Source organism: Scardinius erythrophthalmus, assembly GCF_964197995.2.
Source record: "Scardinius erythrophthalmus genome assembly, chromosome: 7".
NCBI lineage: Eukaryota > Metazoa > Chordata > Actinopteri > Cypriniformes > Leuciscidae > Scardinius > Scardinius erythrophthalmus.
This window is the reverse complement of record NC_138227.1, coordinates 42,128,457-42,142,986: the sequence shown is the minus strand read 5'-3', so window position 1 is coordinate 42,142,986 and position 14,530 is coordinate 42,128,457. Positions and strand designations below refer to the sequence as shown.

The 14,530-nt window shown below is 40.0% G+C and overlaps 1 protein-coding gene across 5 annotated transcripts in view; it reads left to right on the top strand.

Annotated features, from left to right (window-relative positions):
* The window catches only part of med17 (mediator complex subunit 17), an 18,625-nt gene extending 4,618 nt beyond the window's left edge, over window positions 1–14,007 (top strand). For 4 of the 5 annotated variants that reach the window (XM_081370136.1, XM_081370137.1, XM_081370135.1 and 1 more), the window contains 11 exons: window positions 1–150; window positions 1,955–2,174; window positions 4,514–4,650; window positions 4,740–4,821; window positions 5,288–5,440; window positions 6,457–6,587; window positions 7,073–7,257; window positions 8,682–8,819; window positions 11,818–11,935; window positions 12,031–12,190; window positions 13,527–13,917. The exon at window positions 1–150 is cut by the window's left edge and continues 14 nt beyond it. In XM_081370136.1, coding sequence (XP_081226262.1) covers window positions 1–150; window positions 1,955–2,174; window positions 4,514–4,650; window positions 4,740–4,821; window positions 5,288–5,440; window positions 6,457–6,587; window positions 7,073–7,257; window positions 8,682–8,819; window positions 11,818–11,935; window positions 12,031–12,190; window positions 13,527–13,735 — 1,683 coding nt within the window. In that variant the 3' untranslated portion in view covers window positions 13,736–13,917. Of the gene's footprint in view, window positions 151–1,954; window positions 2,175–4,513; window positions 4,651–4,739; window positions 4,822–5,287; window positions 5,441–6,456; window positions 6,588–7,072; window positions 7,258–8,681; window positions 8,820–11,817; window positions 11,936–12,030; window positions 12,191–13,526 lie in introns of all 5 variants that reach the window. The other variant, XM_081370133.1, reaches the window with a different exon arrangement.
* Window positions 14,008–14,530: the final 523 nt, after the last annotated feature.

Here is a 14,530-nt window from a genome sequence, read left to right as displayed (position 1 = left end):
CAGCCGTCGCTGTGGCCGTGGGACTCGGTGCGTAATAACCTGCGCAGCGCTCTCACGGAGATGTGTGTGCTGCACGACGTGCTCAGTGTGCTCAAGGACAAGAAGTACATGGCGCTCGACCCCGTGTCCCAGGATCCCTCAGTGGGAAAGGTCAGTTTATTCTGTGGTTCAAAGGGGCGTATTACAGAAACTTTCTATCTTAAGCCTTAATTTAGGATTTTCACAAATTCGTATCACAGAAGCAAATCTTAAGTTGATTTAGGATTCTTATCTTATCTTACAAAATCTTATCTGTAGTTAGGAAATCATAAACCACTTCATCGAGTTCGGTAATCAACTCTCAGGTCTGTTACCAAGCAACCAACGGAAAAACTGGAGATTATCAGTAATTATTTGTCATGGAAGTGCAGCACATCTACACTGGGTAAACCCGGCCTGACATTGTGTGACGTTCTTCTATCCTGCTTCCGTTTAAAATCTGCGGGGACCAATCGCAAACTGGCTTATCCACCTGGCGCGCTATTGGCGGGTTTAATCCAATCCAATTCCTTTTAACCTCTCGACGATGCTCAATGGCTTCTTTAGTTCAGCAAACAAATCGCTCGAGTGGCTGTATATACCACTCACTTTCATGTTTTTTTTGCACAACCTGCAAAAGTCGCTGGATGCCGTCGCTGCTTCTGCAAACCGCTGATCAATGCTCCAAACCTACACGCTTGTTGACACGTTTCCTGCCTGGAGTTTTCGCTGCAAAGTACGTCACCCGGATCCCGTTGATCGCGCCTCTTGTAATCAGTCATCAGCCACCATCAAACATTGCTGCTCTTCATCTTGTATCATTAATAAATGTGACGCCATTCTCAGACAGGGCTATTATTGTGTGATTTTTACACATTTTGGCTTTCAAATAATTTTGGGGTTGTCCTAAAGTTAAGACAGTTTTAGGATTTTTTTGTGGAGTTAGGATGCTTCTGTCATCCTATCTGTAGTTAAAGGGGGGGGTGAAACACTCAGTTTCAGTCAATCTCATGTTAATCTTGAGCCTATAGAGTAGTATTGCATCCTTCATATCTCCAAAAAGTCTTTAGTTTTATTATATTTATAATAAACAGCGCAGAACGCTCACCGCATAGGAAAACATTTAAAAAAGGCGCCTCTCACTGCAATATGTTATTGGTAGACTACACGTCTGGCCATATCTATATATGATGATAAAATATCATCGCAAGTGATATATACAACTATATAATTTTAATTTGACTAGGAATTAGGCTCAAAAGAATTAAAAGTAACAGTATGCTGTTGGGAGAGTGATTTTATATTACCACAGTGTTCAGTGGATTAGATCATTTACTAGATTAACGATCAATCAACAAATTAAACTCACTCATGCTGTCATAAATCACTAAAACGTCATTCGAATTTGACGAATAATACATTTTCTTGTCCCTAATAGTCAACGTAATGCAGGCGAAACTGTAAACTGAACTCCAGCAGTGCTAAACTTGCATCATAAAACTACAACACTCGAACTATAAACGTATGAATTAACTGTCGACAGTTTCTTTTCCATGCATCATTTTATTATATCCACGTGTGTGGTTCCAGTCAAATCATATAAAGCAGTGAAATCGCCCTCGAACTCTTCTCTTGCCTGCACTCGAGACGGTGACGTGCGCTCCACTGAAAGTCTTCTTCCCTATTGGTTGTCGCTCGCGAAAATCGTTTCTCATTTGCATAAAGTTTCAATCTCGCGTCGCTTGACACGCCCACATTCTCGCCGACGTCACTGTCGCCGGAAGTTGCCAGCGCTCCATTGAACTGAATGGGATGGTGTTTCTCGCGTGTCGCAGGCGGTGTGATCGGGGCCTGAGGATGCTTCTGTCACCCCCGTATCCTCTCTGTAGGGTTGTACAGTAGTGACGCTTCAGTAACGCGCTGTCCTCGTGTCCAGACCCCGCAGGTGTTCCAGCTGCTCAGCAAGAAGAAGTCTCTGGCCACGGCCGCGCAGCTGCTGCTGAGAGGAGCGGAGAAGCTCACCAAGTCTGTGGTGGAGAACCAGGAGCAGCGCCGGCAGCGCGACTTCAACTCCGAGCTGCTGCGCCTGCGCTCCCAGTGGAAACTGCGCAAAGTCGGAGACAAAATCCTGGGGGACCTCAGTTACCGCAGTGCTGGTAATGCAGTGATATATCAGTTAGTGCTGCAGGGATGGCGTTAGTGCTGATGTGCTATATTTTTCTAAATTATACCGGTTTCAGGGGTATTCAAAGGTATTTATTTATTTATTTAACCATTTGAACATTTTCTACCGATTGAGAGAGGAAATACTGCAGTAGATTGACTTAGAATGCCCCATTTTACTGTCATGAGTGAATATTGTAGAGAAATCCCACACTAGTATTAAAGGGATGGTTCAGAGTAAAATCAAACCTTTGCACCATGACCTCGAGTCAAGCACCCCCCAGAAGCCTTTATTCCCTTGATCGAACATTATTAAAGTTAAAGCTTATTTAGAGATATCAGCCGAATGGCTTAGTGCAGCGCTAATGGATCCTATGATGTATCTGGTAAATTACCCCACTAATAATGCCCAGAATGGCATCAAACTTCTACAGTAGAATAAATAGGTTCTGTACTCATAAAACGAGGCATTGGAAAGTTTGTAAGTACATCAGGAGTTTACTTTCCTGACGGCTCATGCTAATGCTAACCCGGACACCGACATCAGTTCCGTGATTTGGGAAAAGCCTGTAAAAGTCCTGGCAGAAAGCGACGCATAAGGATGTAAACATTAATCATAGACTGTAAAAAAATAGGTATTAAAGGGGTGGGTCGGGATTTTTGACATCGGACCTCATTTTTAAGTCAGCCTGGTTGTTATTCATCAGTGGAGACATTATTAAAAAAAAATTATCCAGTCCTTATATTTGGATAGTTAGCCGATGCTAGGCTAGCGCGAGTCAAGGGTAGATGTTAGCCAGCCATTAAAAACCGTTTTACCCACTCCACAGTGCACCAAACGCAAATCAATTATAACACTAGACTATCGATGCAAATGTACGTTGAGAGAATAATGTTAGAAATCAAACTTACCTTTCATCTCAATGATCCCAAAAGAACTAGTTTCTCAGCAGCTGCGGAATTTTACTTTGCTCCAGTTAGTAATGCGGCAAAAAGTAAACACAGAAAAGAAGCACACTAGTGTGTGCAGTACATGTGTGTACCGGCCCACTCGGTTGCCTAGGTAATCAATATCACTCCGCTGCTGCTGTAGACAAGGCTTATGATTACAGGGAACAAATTATAACTAATGCAATGTGATGAAAGGTAAGTTTGATTTCTAACATTATTCTCTCAACGGACATTTGCATCGATAGTCTAGTGTTATAATTGATTTGCGTTTGGTGCACTGTGGAGTGGGTAAAACGGTTTTTAATGGCTGGCTAACATCTACCCTTGACTCGCGCTAGCCTAGCATCGGCTAACTATCCAAATATAAGGACTGGATAATTTTTTTTTAAAAATGTCTCCACTGATGAATAACAACCAGGCTGACTTAAAAATGAGGTCCGATGTCAAAAATCCCGACCCACCCCTTTAATGCAGGTTTGCGAGGCTGTTTATAAAGAGGTGCCAGCAGGAGGCGCTGTAGGAGCGGCTGAAATAGTGGTTTCCACGGCAACGGCTGTACACACAGCAGTGCAGCGCTCATAAACGCTGTTTTATCAGGAAAGGTAAAGAAAGATTCAAAGGAAATAACATATCGAAACTTTTCTGAAGACAGTCAGTTCCCTTCAAAGATACATTCATATAAAAACACCCGGGCCACGTTTTGACTTTGTTCGTCTAATCACTCAAAATATGAGTCTATATTGACTGAAATGTATGGATTACAGCCCATCATGTTCAGTTTATTCAAATAAATGAATATAATCTGCAGTATTTGTCATAAAAGGGATGATGTTTTCATATGGTTATTAACAGCATTTCCTCATAAATGTGAAGATTATGAACATATGAGTGCTGAAGTGCTTAAAGGGTTAGTTCACCCAAAAATGTAAATTTATCCCATAATTTACTCACCCTCAAGCTATCCTAGTTGCATATCACTTTCTGCTTTCAGACAAACACAATCAGAGGTATATTAAAAATATCCCGGCTCTTCCAAGCTGTATAATGGCAGTGAGTAGCGCCTGTTGTCTTGGGCCAGAACTCGACTCGCTTACGGCACTGATTATAGTTTATAAAGTTTTAAATATGAATTTTTCGTACACAAACACATGGCTACGCTTCAGAAGGCCTTTATTTAACCCTCTGGAGTCGTATGGATCACTTTTGTGATGGATGGGTGCACTTTATTAACCATTAACTCCCATTATAAAGCTTGGAAGAGCCAGGACATCTGATTGTATTTGTCTAAAGAAGAAACTCATACACTACTAGGATGGCTTCAGGGTGAGTAAATTCATTTTTGAGTGAACTAACCCTTAAATATGTGGCGTTGGCGTTTCAGGCTCTCTGTTCCCGCATCACGGCACGTTTGAGGTCATCAAGAACACAGACCTTGACCTGGATAAGAAAATCCCAGATGATTATTGCCCACTCAATGTGCAGATCCCCAGCGAACTGGAGGGATCCGCGTACATTAAGGTAAAATTCAAGAATAGCAGTGATGTAGCTCTCCTGACATCAGATGTTGTTTTCCCCGAGATAAAGTGTGTGTGTGTGTCTTTGCGCAGGTGTCCATTCAGAAACAGTCTCCTGATATCGGAGACCTCGGCACGGTCAATCTCTTCAGAAGACAAGCTAAAGCTAAGCCTGGTAAACTCCGCTGCTGATGAACGCTGCGGTCAAACTGTACTCGCGTGTGGGGTAGATATTGGGAATAATTATAACTGAATATATGGGTAATTTTACTGTTCTCTTTAAATAAATAGTCATTAAAAGTTTAGTTCGCCTGAAAATGAATATACTTTCATTGTTCTGTAGGGATTTCTGTGACAGATTTTGTGAGAATGGACGTCACCAAATAGTTTTGGTCACAATTGACTTCCATTTTATGGACAGTTAAATTAGTTAAGATGGCAAAATGTTTATTTTTGGGTGAACTGTCCCTGTAGGTTTCCTGATTCCTGAATAGCATCTCTGATTTAAATGTATATTCCTAAAATTCTGCTTGAACTATTTGCTCACCTTGTTAATCGTGGAGGTTTGGCAGAGCAAATGCATGTTTTGTGTTCTTCTCCACTGGCCTGATGTCTGATCTGATCATGTCGTCCTCTCTCAGGCTCTCAGATGTGGCATTTAAAGCTTGAGGCGGCGCAGAACGTGCTGCTGTGTAAGGAGATCTTTGCCCAGCTCTCACGTGAAGCCGTTCAGATCAAATCACAGATTCCTCACATCGTCGTCAAGAACCAGATCATCTCGCAACCCTTTCCTGGTATTTACCTTTACAGCTAATCATTTAGCAGACGCGCTTATATCCAAAGCTGCTTACAAATAAGTAAGAGCAACATAACCAGCAATGCACACACACATCATTTGATCACCGTGATTCTGTTCATGTTTTAAGACCTATAGTTATATTTAGGGCTGCGTATTGTTCAAAAAATTAGTTGATACCATGATTTCGATAACTTAATAACTAATTTTATGAACATATCTAATTAATTGAATTCATAAAAACAACTTAATTTATTCATTTGTATACTATAATAAGGCCCTATGAAATGTTTTTTCATTATTTAAAAAAAAAAATGTTTTAATTGATTTGATAATCAAATGAAGAAACGAAACATTAATTTATCTTTTATTCAAATGAAAATTAAACAAACCTTTTATTTTTTTGGGCAAACAAGTGCTGCACAACAGAGGTGTAGTGTTAAAATTATAACATGGAAGAAAATTATTATTATTATTAGTAGTAGTAGTATTACATTAAGATGTACATTATACAGGGTGGGCCATTTATATGGATACACCGTAATAACATGGGAATGGTTGGTGATATTAAAGTCCTGTTTGTGGCACATTAGTATATGTCATGGTCACCACCCATCTTGAGGAGTTTGCCCCCTCACATACACTAATGTGCCACAAACAGGACTTTAATATCACCAACCATTCCCATGTTATTACGGTGTATCCATATAAATGTTCCACCCTGTAATATACAAGAGTAATACATTTCTATCGCAGTTTTTTAACGAGTTTCCGTGTAGAACTACTTCTGTCATGTGATTTATAGTTTCTCTCAAATGAAATTTTGTCAAAGTGAGAATGTTAAACCGCAAAAGGCCTAATTAAATATGAATCCTGCATGGTATGCGTGTCTCTGTGTCAATGGTGCAGATGCACGGTTTAGTTTACGCACATGGTGTTCGTCTGCGCCATTCATTGCATCGCGCGCTGTTACCATCAAGCCGGCGTAAACTGTGTGTATGTGTGTGTGTTCAGGTCTGCAGTTGTCTATCTCTCTCTGCCACTCCACTGGAGAAAAGAAAAACCAGAGAGCTTCACCGGACAAGAGCAAACCAGACGACCACCTGTATGTGTTAGAGCACAACCTCCACCAGCTCATACGAGAGGTACACACACACACACGCACGCACAAACTCACTCAGACACATTTACACACAGAAACTCACAAACAGACACACTCACACCATTCACATCGTATAGGTCATAAGCCCCGCCCTCCCCATGAAGTCTAATGGGACATGATGGAAACAAACAATCAAATTACACTTTTTTTTTTTTTCAAAGATGTTTTCTGTCATTTTAGGTAGTTTTTATCACACTGATTTAAGTTTAAGTGTTCGTTTTTTAAAATAAGTTTGATCTTAGTTCGTTATTTGAATCTATAAAAACGGGAATGTGACGTCATGATTGACAGCTTCTCTGAGTGAAGTAGTCACTGAGGCACCAACAGACTTTTTGGGGGATTTTCAGGGGGGGGGGGGGGGGGGCTTTGCACTAACGCCCAGTCTCGGGTCCAGCGTTCACTACCACACACACACACACACACACACAGCCGCTTGCGTCACTGAGTCTGAGGTGTGTGTTCCTGTAGTTCCACAAGCAGACGCTCAGTTCGGTGGTGATGCCTCACCCGGCCAGCGCCCCGTTCAGCCACAAGCGCATGCGGATGGCGGGACCCATGGCCTACGACAAGACCGAGATCAGCTCTCTGCAGCAGAGCGAAGGACTCCTGGAGAAGATCATCAAACAGGCCAAACACATCTTCCTGAGGAGCAGGTGCGACACACACACACACACACACACACCCCCTTCAGACAGAAAGTGACTGCACCTCACTGTGTTTGTGTTTTTGTGAGGTTTATCTTTTTATAAAAACCTTTTTTGTCAACTTTATTTGAACTTGTACATGTTAGTAGGCTATATAACATGTTGCAAGACACTTTTAAAATCTGGCTATCATTTTTAATTGTATTATTTTAATGTTTATGTTAGTGTGTATTGATGCTAATTTTATTTGTTATTTGCTGTTTTTCGACATAAAACTTGGTGAATTGATTTCATTGTGTAGTATTAGTACTTTTTGAACAGGATTCTGTGATAACAGTGATCATTTTTGGCACTATAATAATTAAATGAAATGTTCATGCCATTTTATCTCTAGTTATGATCAACTATGATCAACTAAAATCAACTAATTATGTGTTTTTTACAGTAGGCCTATAATATGCAAAGTACAATTTTCTATAAAAAATTATATCTGATTCTGTTCTTTTCTCTGACACGCGTTGTTGGGTCTGGAAGGTTACTAATGTGATTGCTTTTTCTGTAAATTAAGTTAATGCTTTTTCAATTACTGAACTCATTGAAATAAAATGAATTCTTTGATTTGCATATTTTTTTTGGCAATGCGTCGTGTAGGTCTTTAATTTCAATCTTTATGGTCTTAAAATGTCTTAAAAAGGTCTTAAATTTGACTAACTGAAACCTGCAGGAACCCTGTATAAAGAGAAGTAGGGGTGTGCGATGTTGACTAAAGACGTCTGGATATTTTCTGGTATTTTGGCTATAATGATAATTAGAATATTTTGATAAAAAAAATAAATGTGGCTAAGTGTTTTTACGACTGTCGTGGACGGCTCTCACAGCTTTTCATATTCTTCATATTCTGTGGTCAGAATATTAACTTTTTCATTAAGCGCCGATATTTGCCACCTTAAACTGATTTTCAGGAGTGTTTCTACCTTTTATAATGGAATTTATTTTTCTAACCCAATTAGATGTATGCATCATCTTACATTTTTACATTTAATCAATAAATTCTATTTATTGGACACATTCAATTTATTGGAATAAGACTCATCAATAAAATCTATTTGTGCACTGCATAGGTGAATTTTCACACTGTGTCATTCTCGATAATGTCAGCTCACGCATTGTAAAATAATCAATTACAATAGTATCGTAGGCGATGCATATCAGACACCCCTAGAGATCAGCATACATTTTAGTCCGAAAAACATAACAAAAAGTAACATTTAAAGATGCCGTGCATCCAAAATAGTGTTGGATTTCATTTAAATGTGCATGACTTTACATAAAGAGTCAAAAGGTTATTTTTATAACGTTCACTCTTTAAATTGTAATATGTTGATCAAAGGTTTTGACCACTGAAAAGTCTCTCTTGTCCTTGTGTCTTTCAGGACGGCTCGAACCATCGACAGTTTGGCCAGTCGTATAGAAGACCCTCAGATCCAGGCTCACTGGTCCAACATCAATGATGTGTATGAATCCAGCGTCAAAGTGCTCATCACGTCTCAAGGATACGAGCAGATCTGCAAGTACGACTAGATAACCTTGACACTAAACCACATTAACGGCAGTGATAGTAGCTGAGAATGCAGGCCTCATTCATTACAAACAACCATGACAAAGGCTGATTTACACCACACAACTCTTGCACAAACCTTTGCACTGATTTCCAGTAGTTTCCACAGGTTTGAGTTGACCGATTTCACCCCTTTTCCACCAGAATTGTCAAAGTTAATAACGCGTTAACGCAAAATCATATTAACGGCACTAATTTTTTTTAAGGCGCAGTTAGTATTTTCTGTTTGACCATTGGCCCAACCCCTAGTTGGATAAATGGAGATACACAGTGTTGCCAACTTAGCGACATTACAGACCCCTTTAGCGAATTTTTCACAGCACAGATATTGTCTTTATCTTATGTGTATTTGATTTCATCAGATGACGGCTCGATTATCAGGATTTTTGTGCAGATTAACATCTTGGAAGGGAGAGCTGGTTATGTCTTAATGGGTCGCGTTTCAGTCACCATTTCATATTTCAATTCAATTCATTTTATTGGAGGATAGCCCCTTGAGATGAAACATCTCGTTTTCGAGGGGGTCCTCAAGATAGCACCAAACACTTACACACTCGCACATATTCATTCCGTTGTTTGACAACAGAAACAGTAAAATATACCAATGAAAACAGCTTTATTGAGAATTTAGCTTCATCAAAATGGGCACAGAGAGAGACAAACTAATGTAATAATAATTAATAAATGTACATTTAGTATTTTCAGAAGAGCTGCCCTGTCATGCAAAAATCTAAACATGTTTGTGTTAGTAAATTGCTCAGTGCAAAGAAAGAGAAGTAATGGGAACCTGGTATTTCTTTGTTCTTTCTTCATGTGTCTAATAGACATGAACAAGTTCTTTGAAAAACATCTATGACCTTTGAAACATGTCTCGTCTTCATGCTCTATGTTGACTATGGTTTCAATAATAAACATACATAAAGCATCCATATTTATCCATGCCCATGTTGATTTAGAGTATTACAAACTTGAAAAGCATTAATTTAAAGAACAAACAAAAAATGTGCGATTAATCGCGAGTTAACTCACGACAAGCATGCGATTAATCGCGATAAATTTTTTTGATTGATTGACAGCCCTAGTTCTGACATGAGCTCGACGGACATCTGACTATAGTCAAGTAACTGCTGTACTATAGCCATGTTCTGTGCATTTACTCAAACATATAAACATGGTTAAATTGAACAAACAGTGAAACTGAAGCGCTTCTCCTCACCTGGGTAAATGAACACACCGGCTCAGCGTTAAAAGGACATTTTGATTGACATCACAGTGTAGGGCTGCTCGATTATGGCAAAAAATCACAATTATTTTTGGTCAATATTAAATTCACAATTATTCAACATGATTATTAGTGGGTAATATGATCAAAGTCTTATTTCATGGGTTATTTTAAATATCAGTGAAATTTCACAATTATCGATACTTCAGCAAAAATCAATACTGGGTCAACTAACGTTAGAAAAAGGTCCTCAAAATAATTACAGAAGACAAGTAAACGGTCAGCAATACGATAAGAACAAAGAAACTTATTACAAACAAAATGGACAAATAAATACAAAATAATTAAAAAATACAAATGAAATGTGTTTTTCAGGAAGATTTACTAACAGTGGTATTCAGATAAGTAATAGCCTACAACATAAAATGTAATAATCAAATGTAAAATAATACTATATAGTCTACTGTACACATTAAATATAGATTAATCCTTATTAAAGCAACTTAAGTTATTCAGGCAAGATCAGTGAGTGATTTTCCTTTGTCATTTGTTGTTTATCATTGATGATAGACAGCAGCAGGTTTATTAGGCTGCTGTCGCTTTAAGAGCTAATGCACAGATCCAATATACTGATACACACGCATTTTCACCCACTGTGCTTACTCGAATACTCTCAAAAGGCATTTTGACATTTTTGTGTGTACGTGTTTAGGGGCGTATCCAAAGCCCGTTTACTTCGCTGCTTTCTTCTTCATCCGGAGCGCACACAGAAATCCACCTGGGCTTAATGTGCTTTTAATAACACAGTTTAAAGCCCCCCTGTAGTCCATAGTTTTATCCCTTAACACTATTTATCCCATAAACCAAAAAGACATTTTCCTTGAAAACCCTTGCCTCATTTAGTATGCAGGGTTCTATGAATATGCAAATGAGCCCCGCCTCCACACACTCACTCATCTCAGAGATCCACTGGTTGACGATCACACGTTGATCTGATTGGTTACAAGGTAGTTTGTGACGTCAGAAACACCAGCGATTTCAAAGCGTGTCTTTGGTTCACTGCAGTTTTAAGGAAAAAATACTCAGCAATGGTGTCGACTTATGAATTTACACATGGTTTGTCTTAAAGCACATTAAAAACACCACATAGACATATAAGCAACATTAAAAGTTGGATTTTCACCACAGGGGGACTTTAATATCAAACACGTCCCACAGTTTAGCAACAGTAAACTGCATTTACAACACTCACTTGTTTGGCTGATGTGAAGTTTGGGCTTTTAAGGAGGGTGCGCTGGACAGAATGTGGCACAATAATCGTTTTACCTCGATTATCTACAGCCATTTACAGCCTTATCACAGAGTTTACCGGTATTTTGGCACTGATGTGTGAATTGTATCTTACCGGTAAAATGCCGGAACGCAATTGCCCGTGTGAACGGCAGAAAGGTCAGTCTGGTACTTTTACGTTCATTTACTGTGTTTAATGTGGGAAAGGCACATTGCATCTAGTTGGAGGATATTAAACATGTTTGATATTTGAGCAACATGAAAACCATGAACCATGTAAATCACACATGAAATCATTCTTGCATAAATAGCATTTTCTGTACAGTTTTAGAAATAATTTTCACTCAAATTTTTCACAAACTTGCTACTGTCGTGCCTCTGATTAGTTGAGTTAATACTAGGAAGAACTGGTGAAATGTGACGTGTGTGTGATGTGCAGGTCGATCCAGCTGCAGCTGAACATCGGTGTGGAGCAGATCCGAGTGGTGCACCGGGACGGCCGCGTCATCACGCTCTCACACCAGGAGCAGGAGCTGCAGGACTTCCTGCTGTCACAGGTGCTCGCGCTCGCCTTCGAGTTTGAGGATGCAGAAGCTCTTGGTGCGGCGCTAATCATCTGTGTGTGTGTGTGTGTGTGTGTGTGCGTGTGCAGATGTCGCAGCATCAGGTTCATGCAGTGCAGCAGCTGGCTAAAGTCATGGGCTGGCACGTGTTGAGCTTCAGTAATCACGTGGGCCTCGGCCCCATCGAGAGCATCGGGAACGCCTCCGCCATCACGGTCGCTTCTCCCAACGGAGAATACGCCATCTCAGGTGCACAAACACACACATCTACACATATAAACAGTGTTTACAGTAATACATGATGAACCAAAAGGAGTTTAAAACTGCTGTTGTACCAAGTCGGTACTGAAATTTAAAAAAATGTTACGATACCAGCATTTCCCTCTTGCATTTTGATCGCTGTTGAACGGATTCTTAAACACCTCTGATTGGCCATTGTGTTCACTCTCAACATATATGACTGTGATTGGCTACAATGATCAACACTTATAAAACATGTGGTAAATAGACATCTTACACAGATACACACCTCCCGTGTGTATCTGAAAGCAGGCGTCTGTCAGCGGATCCCTAATATATCTGCTGATAGACGCCTGCTTTCAAACGCTCCTGTGTGTGTCTAAGCGCTTGGAGAAGAGCGTCAAAGATGTCTTTGGCAACACGATTTAAAACTGAACGGCACATCACAGTGTTATGTAAGCTTGTTTCCGCCACGGAATAATAATAAAGGTTACTAATGTTTTTTTTTAAATCCTTTTTTTTAATCCTTTTTTAATTTTTATCACTGGTTTATAACTCACAATTCAAGACTTTATTTATTGCATCTGTGAGATTAATACCCGGCATTAAGATGTGTTTTGGTCCATCGGATCACAAGTAGACGAAGGAGACACATTCCCTTTTACACCTGGTGTTTTAATCCGTCTTTTGTCCACTTTCGGCCACTTCTGTCCTGATTTCTTCGAAGGAAGGGTAAATGTATGTTTTTCCGATCTTTCGATCTAATGAATAAATTAAGCTCGTGCAATTTTCATGTGAACGTGCCCGGAGACGACGGAAAAACACACAGAGCAGCAGCAGCTTTAACCAAGACCAGCCGAACGTGTGTGTTAGAAATCTGGAATGGTGAGAGAACATCGGCTTGGTACTTTTTTCACCTTCAAGCCAAAGTTGGTTCTCGAGCCGACAGTTTAAATCCCGTCTGGCTGGTGCACTTTCCGTAATGTTTACTCATTATTTCAGTAGGCGGAGAGAAGACGCTCTCTTGTGGCTGTTTGAACACATGAGCGTTTACTCTGCGAAATCAATCCGGTCAAATTTGTTTTCTGCTAGATCAGGAAGTGGTTGAAAGTGGACAAGCTCAAAACGCTTTCGACCCCGTTTACACCTGTATTTAGTGTCGTCCACTTGTGATCCGATCGACTAAAACGCATCTCAATATCAGGTGTAAACAGGGCCTTAAAGTTGCATTTACCTTGTTTATTACATGGCAAAAAACAAGCTTGCATACAGACGCTGTAGGAGGAGTTAAAGTTGAACCCTGGAGTATCCCTCTCACGCTTGTCTCCCGTCTGTCTCTCTGTAGTGCGCAACGGTCCCGAGAGCGGCTGTAAGGTGCTGGTTCAGTTCCCGCGCAGCCAAGCCAAAGAGCTGCCCAAGAGTGACGTGGTGCAGGACGCCAAGTGGACCCACCTGAGGGGTCCTTACAAGGAGGTGCACTGGGGCCGCATGGAGGGAAGGAACTTCGTCTACAAAATGGAGCTGCTAATGGCCGCACTGACACCGTGTCCCTGAAGCTCATCGCTTGTGTCCTCTTCTCTCTCGGTCTCACACTCCTTTGACTTGTTGCTTTTCCCCGATCTGTAAATGACTCCTGAAGTGCTCTTGAGCTTCAAGCGTGGAGTTGGCAAGACATTTTTCTAAGAAAAGGCCAACGATGGCCAAAACGCTTGTTGGAAATAAAACATTTGTACTTAAAGCTGTGCATTTTTCTTTTGTTGTTATAACATGTTTCCTGAAAATATAGAGTTAGAAAAGATCAAGTTAGACAAATAAAAGATCAAGCAAAACGCTACATTTAATGAGTATAACCAGTGCAGGAAATCAGCATTATGCAAAGATGTTTATTTTAAAGCTATAGGATCAAAAAGGTCAGGCCTGGTTTGGCAAAAAATCTGGAAAAAAAATTATATTTGCTTGATGTTGCTCAATAGTAATCATCACATCGAGCCACATTCAAATCTATTTGACATTTGCACACTGAAACTTATAACGGAGTAAATCTGTTAGGATTAGTGCCTGACGCACAGATGGAAATTAGCACTAGCAGTATCAAATAACTGTTAAAAACACATGTCCATAAAAAACAAAACAAAAAAACGCACACAAAATACATAGACACATATTCCTGCAGCAGGCATAATACAGCTACAGCATGTTTGCCTGTTTATGTTGCACACACACCACACACACATATACATACATGTTTTTCTTTTCACATTAATCTACACTCCAAAAACCGTACTGGCAGCAAAAAAACTGAATTGTGACAACTTTGAATTTATTAATATGTACATTGCATAAGTATTC